The 16,906-nt window shown below is 39.2% G+C and overlaps 1 protein-coding gene across 1 annotated transcript; it reads left to right on the top strand.

The window, feature by feature from the left end:
- Window positions 1-9,328: 9,328 nt before the first annotated feature.
- Window positions 9,329-15,137, top strand: LOC134322830 (uncharacterized; the record flags this gene model as incomplete). Its single annotated transcript, XM_063004189.1, has 3 exons — window positions 9,329-10,020; window positions 11,708-11,715; window positions 14,920-15,137. Coding segments are annotated over 3 exons (897 nt in total), but the record flags the coding sequence as incomplete, so codon positions are not given.
- Between the last annotated feature and the right edge of the window lie 1,769 nt (window positions 15,138-16,906).

The following is a 16,906-nucleotide window of genomic DNA, read 5'->3' as shown; positions in this document are numbered from 1 at the left end:
AAAACCACCACAGGACATCTCACAGTTACTCGTTTACTCACTTACCTAGGGGTGATGTGTATAGAAGCCAAACTTCGGCATGCTTTTAAAGGTGAAGGGAAACTCTAGTATCTGGAGAAAACCAATGCTGATATGGGAAGAATATTCTAAATTCATCACGACAGTAACAGGGGCAAGGTTTAAACCCAGATTTTAAAACACCAACACTTGTTTTTGGCTGCTCCCGTATGTATATTCTGGATCGGAGAGGCAGTTCTGGTTCTCATACCAGGTCTTTTTACACTGGATGTTCTTTCTGACACAACCCTTCTGTTTTTCTCACGCACGACCAGTCAATAGCACAGCTGATATTCGAAACAAGATGTCAGTGTTAGTGAGCTAGTATACTGCTGTGCCACTTGAGCGCCTTTAAACACCAACACTATTTTGCCAATCATCCATCCTCAATAACTGCTTCAGCCTAATCAGGGTTGCAGCGGATCCGGCACCACCAAGAAACACTATATGCAAGACACCCTGGACAAGGAACCAATCCATCACGAGGTACCACACTCTTACTTACTCAGATATTTATATCAACCAATTCCACTTCTGCACTTCTGAGAAGTAACCAAAATCACAAAGATAAAACTGATGCAGACACTAGGTGAACATACCAGTGTCTGGAGGCAAGGTTTAAACTTAGATTCCCACGACCTAATCTTGATGTGTGGCACCCACACTATTGTGCTGCCACACATTAATATTATTTAAATATTTATTCGTAGTTAAAAGTTTCTCTTGCTTACATTTAGCATTTAGAAAAGCATGACTGTTTATCACTCAGTAATGCAACTTTATTCATTCACAACATTATCCACCATCTGGTAATCTTGCCTTCTGTTTTAATTGGAATTATTTAGTATGTTTGTATTTGTAAGCAGTTTAGGTCATACAGATCCTCAGTGCCTTGGTGGAAAGCAGCATTCTTTGGTCACTCCTTCCTTAACTTCCAAAATCCATTTAAATAATCAGAGTGCTAGGTTTTCTCTGATCCCTTCTGATCATCTTAACATGGCTTTGGGACTGAGCAGGGCACAGCTTTCAACTTGAAGTTGCCTAGTCCGGGTTCAATCAACTGCTAGATACCACGAGATACCATTTATAATCTGTCACCAACATTGAGCAACATTGTTACAAAAAGCAGCTGAATTTACTGCCAATCTACTCTTAAGGTGAACTGCTGGGGACCATGACACAATTTTTAGAACCTCTTAATGTATGACAGAATGAGTTGGTTAAAAATAATAACTTTTTGCACATACCAGTGTTTTATGTTGCATGTTAGTGAGTATTGTAATAAAGCAATCAACAAGACACAAAATACACAGTGCTCAGATATGAAAGAGAAACTGTCATGTTTATTTTTTCCATATCAGAAAATGGTGTGTGCTTTAAAAATCCAATATTTTTTTCAAAGCATGTATTGGAAAAGACCTTTTACGCCTTTTCTCATGAATGGTTTTAACAACAATGGGCTTATTTCTTGAAAGATTTGGTATAACACAACAATTTTCAGTATAACGTAGCCAAACAAAACCAAATCCATACGTGTGTGTGTGTCTGTGTGAGAGTGTGTGTAGGTGTATGCGCAGGGTTGACAGGGTTGAATAGTAATACAAGCATTCAGTATACATATAAATTTAGAAATTCTATTTAGTCCTGATACTTTTTTGAAAGACAGCCTTCAGAATGAACTATCATTTTGAAAGAACAGTGTCAGGATATTTCTAGATTGTTTAACTGTGTGTCCAGTAATGTTAATTTTAAACTGTTGGACTATTACTTTACCCATCCTTTGTGTAAATTAATATTTTAATATTGCTTCACATGCAGGAGTGTTTCTGTAAATGAAATGCCTTGGGCAATTATATATCTCCATACCATTGCAAAAACTGGACATTGGCTTTTCAACATTGCACTAATAACAATTTAGATCCTTTTTTGGCTCAGACACTAAATTCATTATTGTTAAAAATAATAAATCTGAATCTAAAGGAGGACACGTTAGGCCACAATACACATTTTTAGTTTATCTACTTGAGCACAAGCCAGAGACATTGACATAATTTGCATAATACTATCTTAACTTAAGTTTTGGATGCAGAGATGAATGGTGTTTACTTACAGCTTGTCAAGGCTTGTCAAAGTACCTACAAGCTCATATATTTATGCTAATGTATAAATGCGGGTGGTGTTACCCGAGGGCATTTATTAGTGGTAATAAAGCCTTAGCCTTAGCTTCTCAGAGATTTCATTAAAATACCCACATTGTTTACATTGCATTATGCACTGTAGAGACAGACAAAATACCTAAAATTCAGTTGGATTATATGCTGACACATTTTTTTGCTCAGTACATCTTGTATCATAAAGAACCAGGCCTTTTTCGAATGCCCATTTTCATCCAGGTATGTAACATTATTTGTTTTCTTTTGTTTTAATTAAATACAGGACATTTCAGAAGTAGATTTCAGTTTTTTAGATTTTCCTGTTTTTCCAACTGGAATTGGGGCTATTGTAACAAAATGCATGTACTAAATAAATAAAGAGGGTAATTAGTATTTTTCCCAAAATATTTTCTAACCCTGTGTGTGTGTGTGTGTGTGTGTGTGTGTGTGTATGTGCGTGTGTGCAGTAGTGGTGAGCTTGATAGGCCTTTTTGCATGGCCCGACTTGCATCTTTATCTAATATCTTGCATCAGTTTTTTAGTTTGAAAATTCTCCAAGTTTTTGTATGTGCAGATGAATTTGTAAATATCCAGATGTAGGAATGGAAAACAATTGTAAAAGGGGTAAAGAATGGGGGGAGTTAAATTGCTTGTATGTGCTGTGGTCCTTATTTTTTTATTTATCTGTGGATGGAAACAGCAAAAGTTACCACAGTTTAATGTACAACGGTGATTTAACCTGCTCTCAATTTTGTATTTCTATGTAGTAGGTGTCTGATGGCCAGTAGAATGCATTGTGTTTGACTTTTTTAACAAATCACTCTTTCTTTCATCATGCCACTTGATGCTTCATGTTTGCACATGTTCTGTTGTGAAGAACACCACCACAACCATGCCACTTCTCACAGATTGTGCTACCTGTCTAAACAGGAGCGAGCCCCTGCACCTGTATTGGTAACTGCTGATGAGATATAATAGTATATTTAACCACCTGGTCAGTGTTGTAGCTCTGTGGACAAGCATGAATTGCTGCAAAAATGGTTTACTCTCTATTATATTATTGCAAAATATTTTGTATTTTAACAGAAGAAAAAAATAAATGTTGGTTTCAGGGTTTCACTACCAACCTTGTCTGTTTCTTGTCTTTTGTGTACCTTATTTTATTTTTGTAAGTAAAAAAGTCACCATATATCGAAAATGTTTTTGACATGGTTTGCAGTTTTGTCACTGCTCCTAAACATAAGTTTGGCCTGAAACTGTGTCATGATTACTGAAGGCATGCAGCCTAGCCCTAAAACATATTTACATTTGCATTTCAACAAATTAGCTAAAACAGGACAAATTTTAAAACATGGTTATGTAAGATGCAATTGAGAATTTATAGCTCTAAACCTTTCTGCAGATCGATATTTTGACGTCTTTTATCAGTTGAATGATAAAGCAGTTGAGCAAAGAAAATGAATGATGTACCATTTTAGAGTATCAGTATATTTAGTTATTTCTACCATGTCACAATTCCTAAAGCTCATGACTGATCAATTATTTAACTTAACCTTACCCAATGTGAAACATATCCAGGGTACAAATGTTGTTTTTAACATTTTACACACCCACTGCATACTTTAATACATATTTTCAAAATGCATCATGCACAGATACAGTGTATCACAAAAGTGAGTACACCCCTCACATTTCTGCAAATATTTTATTATATCTTTTCATGGGACAACACTATAGAAATAAAACTTGGATATAACTTAGAGTAGTCAGTGTACAACTTGTATAGCAGTGTAGATTTGTCTTCTGAAAATAACTCAACACACAGCCATTAATGTCTAAATGGCTGGCAACATAAGTGAGTACACCCCACAGTGAACATGTCCAAATTGTGCCCAAAGTGTCAATATTTTGTGTGACCACCATTATTATCCAGCACTGCCTTAACCCTCCTGGGCATGAAATTCACCAGAGCTGCACAGGTTGCTACTGGAATCCTCTTCCACTCCTCCATGATGACATCACGGAGCTGGTGGATGTTAGACACCTTGAACTCCTCCACCTTCCACTTGAGGATGCGCCACAGGTGCTCAATTGGGTTTAGTCCATCACCTTTACCTTCAGCTTCCTCAGCAAGGCAGTTGTCATCTTGGAGGTTGTGTTTGGGGTTGTTATCCGGTTGGAAAACTGCCATGAGGCCCAGTTTTCGAAGGGAGGGGATCATGCTCTGTTTCAGAATGTCACAGTACATGTTGGAATTCATGTTTCCCTCAATGAACTGCAGCTCCCCAGTGCCAGCAACACTCATGCAGCCCAAGACCATGATGCTACCACCACCATGCTTGACTGTAGGCAAGATACAGTTGTCTTGGTACTTCTCACCAGGGCGCCGCCACACATGCTGGACACCATCTGAGCCAAACAAGTTTATCTTGGTCTCGTCAGACCACAGGGCATTCCAGTAATCCATGTTCTTGGACTGCTTGTCTTCAGCAAACTGTTTGCGGGCTTTCTTGTGCGTCAGCTTCCTTCTGGGATGACGACCATGCAGACCGAGTTGATGCAGTGTGCGGCGTATGGTCTGAGCACTGACAGGCTGACCTCCCACGTCTTCAACCTCTGCAGCAATGCTGGCAGCACTCATGTGTCTATTTTTTAAAGCCAACCTCTGGATATGACGCCGAACACGTGGACTCAACTTCTTTGGTCGACCCTGGCGAAGCCTGTTCCGAGTGGAACCTGTCCTGGAAAACCGCTGTATGACCTTGGCCACCATGCTGTAGCTCAGTTTCAGGGTGTTAGCAATCTTCTTATAGCCCAGGCCATCTTTGTGGAGAGCAACAATTCTATTTCTCACATCCTCAGAGAGTTCTTTGCCATGAGGTGCCATGTTGAATATCCAGTGGCCAGTATGAGAGAATTGTACCCAAAACACCAAATTTAACAGCCCTGCTCCCCATTTACACCTGGGACCTTGACACATGACACCAGGGAGGGACAACGACACATTTGGGCACAATTTGGACATGTTCACTGTGGGGTGTACTCACTTATGTTGCCAGCTATTTAGACATTAATGGCTGTGTGTTGAGTTATTTTCAGAAGACAGTAAATCTACACTGCTATACAAGCTGTACACTGACTACTCTAAGTTATATCCAAGTTTCATGTCTATAGTGTTGTCCCATGAAAAGATATAATGAAATATTTGCAGAAATGTGAGGGGTGTACTCACTTTTGTGATACACTGTAATTACAGTAAACATTACGGTGGTTACTTTTCTAAACCTCAAATTTACCCTCATGGATATGCTTCAAGCTTGGTGTGGACACTTGTCAGATGATTTAGAACAAAATGAAGTTGGAGTAAAAAGCATACTCAAAGGTCTATCACAGAGACAGCACCAAGTGTATATGCATGTGTTTATAATTCCAATATACACCGATCAGCCATAACATTAAAACCACCTCCTTGTTTCTACACACATTGTCCATTTTATCAGCTCCACTTACCATATAGAAGCACTTTGTAGTTCTACAATTACTGACTGTAGTCCATCTGTTTCTCTGCATGCTTTGTTAGCCCCCTTTCATGCTGTTCTTCAATGGTCAGGACTCCCACAGGACCACTATAGAGTAGGTATTATTTGGGTGGTGGATCATTCTCAGCACTGCAGTGACACTGACATGGTGGTGGTGTGTTAGTGTGTGTTGTGCTGGTATGAGTGGATAAGAGACAGCAGCGCACCTCACTGTCAGTGCTGGACTGAGAATAGTCCACCAACCGAAAATATATCCAGCCAACAGCGCCCTGTAGGCAGCGTCCTGTGACCACTGATGAAGGTCTAGAAGATGAGCAACTCAAACAGCAGCAATAGATGAGCGATTGTCTGTGACTTTACATCTACAATGTGGACCAACTAGGTAGTAGTGTCTAGGTAGAGAGTGGACACGGTGTTTAAAAACTCCAGCAGCACTGCTGTGCCTAATCCACTCATACCAGCACAACATACACTAACACACCACCACCATGTCATTGTCACTGCAGTGCTAAGAATGGTTCACCACCTAAATAATACCTACTCCTGTGGTGGTCCTGACCATTAAAGAACAGGGTGAAAGCAGGCTAAATGGTATGTAAATGAGTGATATATGAGCTTTATTAAAAATATATATGTTTATTATACTATATTTAAATGGGTGGGCGGTCCTACTCTTACTTTAAAGCAGGATCGGTCAGTTTAGTTCACCAGACGAAAGCAACCAATTCCTAACAACTATACATAACATAACTTCAACTCCAACTTAACTTCAACTCCAACTTCAACTTCAACTAACTTCAACTCCAACTTCAACTCATCTTCTAAAGCTAGGTACATTTCTTTGTTATAATGGCCCCAGCAGGAGCTTTATATCCCTGTTCCGTGTGCAACATGTTCAGTTATTCCTTCTCCGTGTTTAGTGATAACTTTATATGTGGTAAGTGTAGATTAGTTGTTAGTCTGACGGAGAAGATTTCAGTGTTAGAAGGGCGCATTCGGGCATTAGAACAGACTACTACTAGTGTTGGCTTAGATTTAGCTGTAGCTGTCCCGAATGCCAATAGTTCAGGTATAGAACCCCAGACTCCGGCATTAGAGCCCTCACAGCGGGGTGACTGGGTGATGTCTCGGCGACATAGTTGTAGGGCAAAGCACCAACCATCTCAGTTGCACGTGTACACCAGGTTTTCCCCACTCAGTGACCCACCCGCTGAGAAGCCTGTTAATGTAAGTGCTCTGGTTATAGGAGATTCTCAGCTCCGACACGTGCGTATTGAAACCCCCATAGAGACACCAGCAACCATAGTCACTTGTATTCCGGGGGCCAGGGCGCCTGACATCAGAGCAAACCTGAAAGTGCTGGCTAATGCTAATCGTAGATTTTCAAAGATTGTTATCCACGTCGGCACTAATGATGTTCGTTTACGGCAGTCTGAGGTTACTAAGAATAATGTTAAAGAGGTGTGTGAGTTAGCTAGGTCGATGTCTGGGGCAGTAGTGTGCTCTGGCCCCTTACCGATTCGACCCAGTGGCGAAACCTACAGCAGGTTGTTGTCGCTGAACCGCTGGATGTCTAAATGGTGCTCAGAAAACGGCATTGATTTTGTAGATAACTGGTCCACTTTTGAGGAAAGCCCTGGTCATTAGAAGCGGGATGGTGTCCACCCCACGTGGGAGGGTGCTGCTTGAATTTCTTGCAGCAAATATCAGATCTAAATATCAGATCACTTGCATGCAAAACAGTAATTGCAAATGAAATAATTACAGATAATTGTCTTAGTGCACTTTATTTAACTGAGACCTGGGCTAAACCTGATGAGTATCTAGGTTTAAACGAAGCATCTCCTCCGGGTTACAGTTATGAACATAAGCCACGTCTTAGCGGTCGTGGTGGAGGAATAGCCACAATTTATGACAAAGACATACAGTAGGTCTTACTGTAAAATCATCTCCCACAACAAACTCGTTTGAGGTTCTTATCTCTGACATAACCAATAAATGTTCATCTGATAAAACTAGTATGTTTAAGCTGGTTACTGTTTATCGACCCCCTGGTCCTTACTCAGAATTTCTTAACGAATTTGCCGATTTTCTTTCTAAATTAGTTTTATCAACTAAAAAAGCTTTAATTGTTGGTGACTTTAATATTCATTATGAGGATAAGTGTAATCCACTCAAAATTGTGTTTGATTCTATTTTAGAATCTTTAGGTATTACCCAAAATGTAACAGGACCCACTCACCGCTGTAAACATACCTTAGATTTAATACTTACTTATGGTATGAACATAGACAACCTGGTAATCGTACCACAGAATGACTTAATTTCTGATCACTCCCTACTAATATATGAAGTGTCCCTGTCCAATAATATACAGCAACCACATCGTTTTAAATGTAAGCGCACTATTACATCTGCAACTGCAGCAGCGTTCATAAACTGCCTACCAGAATTACCAAATATATCAGCATCAGAACCTAAAGAACTAGATCAGGCAACTCAAAACCTAGAAACCGTACTGCGCACAACCTTAGATAATGTAGCCCCACTCAAAACTAAACAGATTAGGGAGAAAAAACTTGCTCCATGGTACAATGACCACACATGCGCACTTAAACAAGCAGCACGGAAATTAGAACGCAAGTGGTGTCACACTACACTGGAAGTGTATAAGATTGCTTGGAAAGATGCTCTAACTGAGTATAAACATGCCCCGTGTCCAAATTAACTAAAAACGTCAATGAAACTGAATCTAATATACCACCTGACTGTACCAGCGATGATTTTTTAAAATTATTTAACGATAAGATAAGATAAAATACGACTTCAGAGTCAGAGTGTGTCACTTGCCAATGTTAAGTATAAACTCACTCTGAGCAGCATTGGTGAGAATAGTGATGATAATAGTAACGAGTTAATCCAACTAAATTCCTTTAATCCAATCTCCCAAAATGAACTAACTGCATTGATTAAATCATCAAAGTCATCATCGTGTATACTCGATCCTGTTCCAACTCGTTTACTTAAAGATTTACTCCCAGCTATTGTAGAGCCCCTGCTTACATTAATCAATGCATCCCTTAGCCTTGGGTATGTACCTAAATTGTTTAAAAGTGCCGTTATTAAACCCCTGATTAAAAAACCTAATCTTGATCCACATGTTCTAGCTAATTATAGGCCAATTTCAAATCTTCCTTTTGTCTCTAAGATATTAGAAAAAGTCGTTTCCAAACAGTTATGCTCTTATTTGAATGAAAATTGTATTCAGGAAAAATTTCAATCTGGATTTAGACCCAACCATAGTACCAAAACCGCATTAATTAGAGTAGTTAACGAGTTGTTAATGTCCTCTGATATTGGATGTGTCTCTTTTCTTGTTCTATTAGATCTTAGTGCAGCATTTTACTGGAGAGGCTAGAAAATACAGTAGGTGTTAAAGGACTCGCACTCTTTTGGTTTAAATCATATCTGACTGACCGCTCGCAATTTGTTTATGTAAATAATAAATGCTCAGAAACAACAAAAGTAAAGTGTGGTGTTCCACAGGGGTCGGTACTGGGACCGCTATTATTTACACTCTATATGCTTCCACTAGGAGAAATTATTCATAAACATGGCATAAATTTTCACTGCTATGCAGATGACACACAGCTGTATATATCAGCCAAACCAAATGATACTGACACAATCAGTAAGATAAAAGATTGTGTAAACGACATCAAAAACTGGATGTCAGGTAATTTTCTTTTACTAAATTCAGATAAAACAGAGGTTTTACTTGTTGGCTCTAAAGCTTCAAGAGACAAGTTATCTTACCTGGTGCTAAACCTAAACACTTTCTCTGTTACTCCTAGCTCTGACGTGAAAAACTTAGGTGTCACAATAGATTTAGATCTCTCATTTGATACACACGTTAATAATATTACTAAAGTTGCTTTCTATCATTTGCGTAATATTTCTAAAATAAGAAATATACTATCTGTTAATGATGCCGAAAAACTGATCCATGCATTTATAACTTCTCGGTTAGATTATTGTAATGCTCTTCTAACTGGATGTTCTGGTAGATCCATACACAAACTCCAGTTAGTTCAAAATGCAGCAGCTCGAGTGCTAACTAGAACTAAAAAATTTGATCATATTAGTCCTGTTCTATCATCTCTTCACTGGCTGCCAGTTGAATTCCGCATTGATTACGAAATACTTTTACTAACCTATAAAGCGCTACATGGTCTGGCTCCACATTATCTGAGTGAACTTATTAATCACTAGTCAAGTCAAGTCAAGTCAACTTTATTTATATAGCGCTTTTTACAATATACATTGTCTCAAAGCAACTTTACAAAATCCAGGATCAACAGATACAAAAACCCCTGTTGAGCAAGCCGAGGGCGACTGTGGCAAGGAAAAACTCCCTGAAAATTACAGGAAGAAACCTTGAGAGGAACCAGACTCAGCAGGGCCCATCCTTCTTGGGTGGCCTGGAGGATACTTTAAATAAATACACGATTTACACAAATCATACAAACACAGAATTAAATGATCTAAAAGTCATAACTGGTAATAAATAGATAAATATACAATTAAATAATAATAGAGTTGTTATCCGCTCTAGTCTTCAATAAAGTCTGTAGTGATTTCTTGTCGTTGCAATTACTCCAGACCCGTCACATCTGACAGGAGCAGCATCGTTGTCCCGGCAGTCTCGACTTTAATCCTTAACCTCGGCGGGTAAACAGGTTTCCATCAGAATGCCCTCAGGGTAAAACAACAGAGAATGTAGTTAATAATGTACAATGCTAGTTGACAAACAGTTTTACAGAGAGTTTTAGACTCCGGCAGCCCTAATTATTACAGCATAACTAAAAGGGAGAGCAAGCAGGTAACAAGGTCATGAAGGCTTTCACAGGACATCAGCGCCCATCTCCCCACCGTCATCAAACCTGAGTGATCGGACAAGAGAGGCAGAACGACAGCAACCCAACATCCCTGATCACCACAAGTTTCTATGACCAAGAACCCCCAAGCTCTGCGCCTTTGTCTATACTAATCAAAAGCCTGAGAAAATAAATATGTTTTCAGTCTAGACTTAAACATTGAGACTGTGTCCGAATCCCGAATAGAGGCAGGAAGATTATTCCAGAGTTGTGGAGCTTTGTAAGAAAACGCTCTTCCACCAGCCGTGATCTTTTTAATTTTAGGAACTATAAGTAACCCTGCATCTTGTGAACGAAGTGGACGCGCTGGGCTGTAGTGATTAATAAGTTCACTCAGATACTGTGGAGCCAGACCATGTAGCGCTTTATAAGTTAGTAAAAGTATTTTGTAATCAATGCGAAATTTAACTGGCAGCCAGTGTAGAGATGATAGAACAGGAGTAATATGGTCAAATTTTTTAGTTCTAGTTAGCACTCGAGCTGCTGCATTTTGAACTAATTGGAGTTTGTTTAAGGATCTACCAGAGCATCCAGTTAGAAGAGCATTACAATAATCTAACCGAGAAGTTATAAACGCATGGATCAGTTTTTCAGCGTCATTAACAGATAGTATATTTCTTATTTTAGAAATGTTACGCAAATGATAGAAAGCAACTCTAGTAATATTATTAACGTGTGTATCAAATGAGAGATCTGAATCTATTGTGACACCTACGTTTTTTACATCTGGGCTGGGAGTAACAGAGAACGTGTTTAAGTTTAGCACCAGGTTAGACAACTTGTCTCTTGCAGCTTTAGAGCCAACAAGTAAAACCTCAGTTTTATCTGAATTAAGTAAAAGAAAATTACACGACATCCAGTTTTTTATATCGTTTACACAATCTTCTATCTTACTGATTGTGTCAGTATCATTTGGTTTGGCTGATATATACAGCTGTGTGTCATCTGCATAGCAGTGAAAGTTTATGCCATGTTTATGAATAATTTCACCTAGTGGAAGCATATAGAGTGTAAATAATAGCGGTCCCAGTACCGACCGCTGTGGAACACCATACTTTACTTTTGTAGTTTCCGAGCATTTATTATTTACATAAACGAATTGAGAGCGGTCAGTCAGATATGATTTAAACCAAGAGAGTGAGAGTCCTTTAACACCTACTGTATTTTCTAGCCTCTCCAGTAAAATGTTATGATCGACCGTATCAAACGCTGCGCTAAGATCTAATAGAACAAGAAAAGAGACACATCCATTATCAGAAGACATTAACAACTCGTTAACTACTCTAATTAATGCGGTTTCGGTACTATGGTTGGGTCTAAATCCTGATTGAAATTTTTCATGAATACAAATTTCATTCAAATAAGAACATAGCTGTTTGGAAACGACTTTTTCTAATATCTTTGAGACAAAAGGAAGGTTTGAAATTGGCCTATAATTAGCTAGTACATGTGGATCAAGATTAGGTTTTTTAATCAGGGGTTTAATAACAGCACTTTTAAACAATTTAGGTACATATCCAAGGCTAAGGGATGCATTGATTAATGTAAGCAGGGGCTCTACAATAGCTGGGAGTAAATCTTTAAGTAGACGAGTTGGAACAGGATCGAGTATACACGATGATGACTTCGATGATTTAATCAACACAGTTAGTTCATTTTGGGAGATTGGATTAAAGGAATTTAGTTGGATTAACTCGTTACTGTTATCATCACTGTTATCACCAATGCTGCTCGGAGTGAGTCCATACTTAACATTGGCAAGTGACACACTCTGACTCTGAAGTCGTATTTTTTCTATCTTGTCATTAAAGAATTTTAAAAAATCATCGCTGGTACAGTCAGGCGGTATATTAGATTCAGTTTCATTAACGTTTTTAGTTAATTTGGACACTGTCTCAAAAAGGAATCTGGGATTGTTTTTATTTTTCTCTATTAGGGACGAATAATATAAAGATTTAGCTTTTATAAGTGCATGTTTATACTCAGTTAGAGCATCTTTCCAAGCAATCTTATACACTTCCAGTGTAGTGTGACGCCACTTGCGTTCTAATTTCCGTGCTGCTTGTTTAAGTGCGCATGTGTGGTCATTGTACCAAGGAGCAATTTTTTTCTCCCTAATCAGTTTAGTTTTGAGTGGGGCTACGTTATCTAAGGTTGTGCGCAATACAGTCTCTAGGTTTTGAGTTGCCTGATCTAGTTCTTTAGGTTCTGATGCTGGTATATTTGGTAATTTTGGTAGGCAGTTTATGAACACTGCTGCAGTTGCAGATGTAATAGTGCGCTTATATTTAAAACGATTTGGTTGCTGTACCTTATTGGACAGGGACACTTCATAAATTAGTAGAGTGATCAGAGATTAAGTCATTCTGTGGTACGATTACCAGGTTGTCTATGTTTATACCATAAGTAAGTATTAAATCTAAGGTATGTTTACAGCGGTGAGTGGGTCCTGTTACATTTTGGGTGATGCCTAAAGATTCTAAAATAGAGTCAAACGCAGTTTTGAGTGGATTACATTTATCCTCATAATGGATATTAAAGTCACCAACAATTAAAGCTTTCTTAGTTGATAAAACTAATTTAGAAAGAAAATCGGCAAATTCGTTAAGAAATTCTGAGTAAGGACCAGGGGGTCGATAAACAGTAACCAGCTTAAACATACTAGTTTTATCAGATGAACATTTATTAGTTATGTCAGAGATAAGAACCTCAAACGAGTTTGTTATGGGAGTTGATTTTACAGTGAGACCTATGTCCTTGTCATAAATTGTGGCTATTCCTCCACCACGACCACTAAGACGTGGCTTATGTTCATAACTGTAACCCGGAGGAGATGCTTCATTTAAACCTAGATTCTCATCAGGTCTAGCCCAGGTCTCAGTTAAACAAAGTGCACTAAGACTATTATCTGTAATTATTTCATTTACAATTACTGTTTTGCATGCAAGTGACCTGATGTTTAGAAGTCCTAACTTTAGTTTAGCTTTACTATGGTTTTCATGATGCTAATTTAGATTAATTTTAATTAAGTTATTATGACATACTTTTTGATTTTGTTTTGGCTTACACCTGCCACGGTAAACAGACACAGTCTCAATGGTTTGTGACCTAAGGATTCCGGGTGACGTCCGATGGCGACTCGCAGACAGTTGGTTAGGCCTGTTAGTCTGCTGCCTGGTCTTGGCTCTGGATAGTCATTTAACACTATCTGCCGCTACACTAACGCGGTGGTAAAGCCTGTCACCTATGCTGCAAGAAATGCGAGCAGCACCCTCCCACGTGGGGTGGACACCATCCCGCTTCAAAAGACCAGGCCTTCCCTCAAAGGTGGACCAATTATCTACAAAATCAATGCAGTTTTCTGAGCACCATTTAGACATCCAGCGGTTCAGCGACAACAACCTGCTGTAGGTTTCGCCACTGGGTCGAATCGGTAAGGGGCCAGAGCACACTACTGCCTCAGACATCGACCTAGCTAACTCACACACCTCTTTAACATTACTCTTAGTAACCTCAGACTGCCGTAAACGAACATCATTAGTGCCGACGTGGATAACAATCTTCGAAAATCTACGATTAGCATTAGCCAGCACTTTCAGGTTTGCTCTGATGTCAGGCGCCCTGGCCCCCGGAATACAAGTGACTATGGTTGCTGGTGTCTCTATGGGGGTTGCAATACGCACGTGTCGGAGCTGAGAATCTCCTATAACCAGAGCACTTACATTAACAGGCTGCTCAGCGGGTGGCTCACTGAGTGGGGAAAACCTGTTGGACACGTGCAACTGAGATGGTCGGTGCTTTGCCCTTCGACTATGTCGCCGAGACGTCACCCAGTCGCCCCGCTGTGAGGGCTCTAATGCCGGAGTCTGGGGTTCTACACCTGAACTGCTGGCATTCGGGACTGCTACAGCTGTATCTAAGCACTCACTAGTAGTAGTCTGTTCTAACGCCCGAATGCGCCCTTCTAACACTGAGATCTTCTCCGTCAGACTAACAAATAATCTACACTTATCACATGTAAAGTTATCACTAAACACGGAGAAGGAATAACTGAACATATTACACTCGGAACATGGATATAATGCTCCTGCTGGGGCCATAATAACAGAGAAATGTACTTAGCTTTACAAGATGAGTTGGAGATGATGTTTATGTTGGATTCACCGGCGCTTCTGCTGGTAGTCACAGAAGAACGGCTTTGTCACTACAAATGTTGTAATCACTACAACCCAGCGCGTCCACTTCGTTCACAAGATGCAGGGTTACTTATAGTTCCTAGAATTAAAAAGACCACAGCTGGTGGAAGAGCATTTTCTTACAAAGCTCCACAACTTTGGAATAATCTTCCTGCCTCTGTTCGGGATTCGGACACAGTCTCAATGTTTAAGTCTAGACTGAAAACATATTTATTTTCTCAGGCTTTTGATTAGTATAGACAAAGGCGCAGAGCTTGGGGGTTCTTGGTCATAGAAACTTGTGGTGATCAGGGATGTTGGGTTGCTGTCGTTCTGCCTCTCTTGCCTGATCACTCAGGTTTGGGTAGGGGAGGTGGGCGCTGATGTCCTGTGAAAGCCTTCATGACCTTGTTACCTGCTTGCTCTCCCTTTTAGTTATGCTGTAATAATTAGGGCTGCCGGAGTCTAAAACTCTCTGTAAAACTGTTTTACTTAACTAGCATTTACATTATTAACTACATTCTCTATTGTTTCACCCCAAGGGCATTCTGATGGAAACCTGTTTACCCGCCGAGGTTAAGGATTAAAGTCGAGACTGCAGTGCCAATGATGCTGCTTCTGCCAGATGTGACAGGTCGGGAGTAACTGCACCAAGAATGACAAGAACTAACTACAGACTTTATTAAAGACTAGACCGAATAATAACTCTATTATTATTTATTTCTTTATTTATTGCCAGTTATAACTTTTAGTTAATTTAATTCTGTGTTTGTATGATTTGTGTAAATCCTATTTATTTAAAGTATCCTCCAGACCACCCAAGAAGGATGGGCCCTGCTGAGTCTGGTTCCTCTCAAGGTTTCTTCCTGTAATTTTCAGGGAGTTTTTCCTTGCCACAGTCGCCCTCGGCTTGCTTGGGTTTTGTATCTGCTGGTCCTGGATTTTGTAAAGTTGCTTTGAGACAATGTCTATTGTAAAAAGCGCTATATAAATAAAGTTGACTTGACTTGACTTGACATGGCCAATGTTAGCTATGCTAACCTTCTATTAACTATGCAATGGCTTCGAGTGGGAGAACGCCCTGGCAGACCTGCTGCGGAATGTAGCTAACCAGCTTGAAAGCAGTACGCAACAAAAAAAGTTCTGTTCATATTTCTCAGAATAAAATAACCAGTATCACCAGAAAAATTCAGTTATCTAAATGAATGACTAGTATGGCAGCCAAGGCAGTAGTAATAGAGCCGAAACAATCCCTTCTCTCTAAACAATCTTATTTTAAAGTTAGGTTAGGACAGGGGTGTCCAAACTTTTCTTGTTGGGGGACAGATGGAGTAGAAGATATGCAAACACAGGACACAGACTCTTTTGTAATAAAACAAGTAAAAATATAATAGACCTACTTGATTAATATCAGTTACCCTTCCTTTTTGACTAATTATAATTATATCATTATAATTATACAGTTAATAAGTATATGATTATTATATTACTATTTTATAATTAATTATATTATCATTATATATAGTGACTAATTATCTATCGTTGACAGTGTTGTGTAAACTAAGATTTTGTTAAGTTCACCACTTTTTAATAATCCCAATGGGAAAATCATTATACTAAATAAAACGTATACACTTCCCTCTAAACTCAGGGAAAAAATATTAATTTCCCAGTGCACCTGAAATCTTCTGCATTCTCTGTCTAGTTTTAGTCTCTTTGGAGCTGCCATGATTATCCAAAAACACATGTATAGGTGTAACGTTAATGTTTTGAGTTGGGGGAAAGAAGATGGGGAACATTTTAGATTTGTTTTATGTGATAGTGGCACCCAGAGCTCAAACAGTTCAAGCAGTTTTTAAGCATGCTTAACAGCGGGCCAACTTTAATTTCTCAAATGGCCCGTGGGCTGTAGTTTGGACATCCCTGGGTTAGGACCACCCGTCCAGTTAACATATCAACGCAGAAATAAATAATTAAGAAATAGAAAAATACAGAAATAAAAAATGTAGAGATATAGAAATATACCAAAGTCACTTGTGTGGAAT

The sequence above is a fragment of the Trichomycterus rosablanca genome, chromosome 1 (genome assembly GCF_030014385.1).
Source record: "Trichomycterus rosablanca isolate fTriRos1 chromosome 1, fTriRos1.hap1, whole genome shotgun sequence".
In the NCBI taxonomy this organism is placed as follows: domain Eukaryota; kingdom Metazoa; phylum Chordata; class Actinopteri; order Siluriformes; family Trichomycteridae; genus Trichomycterus; species Trichomycterus rosablanca.
Note: the sequence above shows the minus strand (reverse complement) of the source record. Positions and strands in the feature narration are given on the sequence as shown.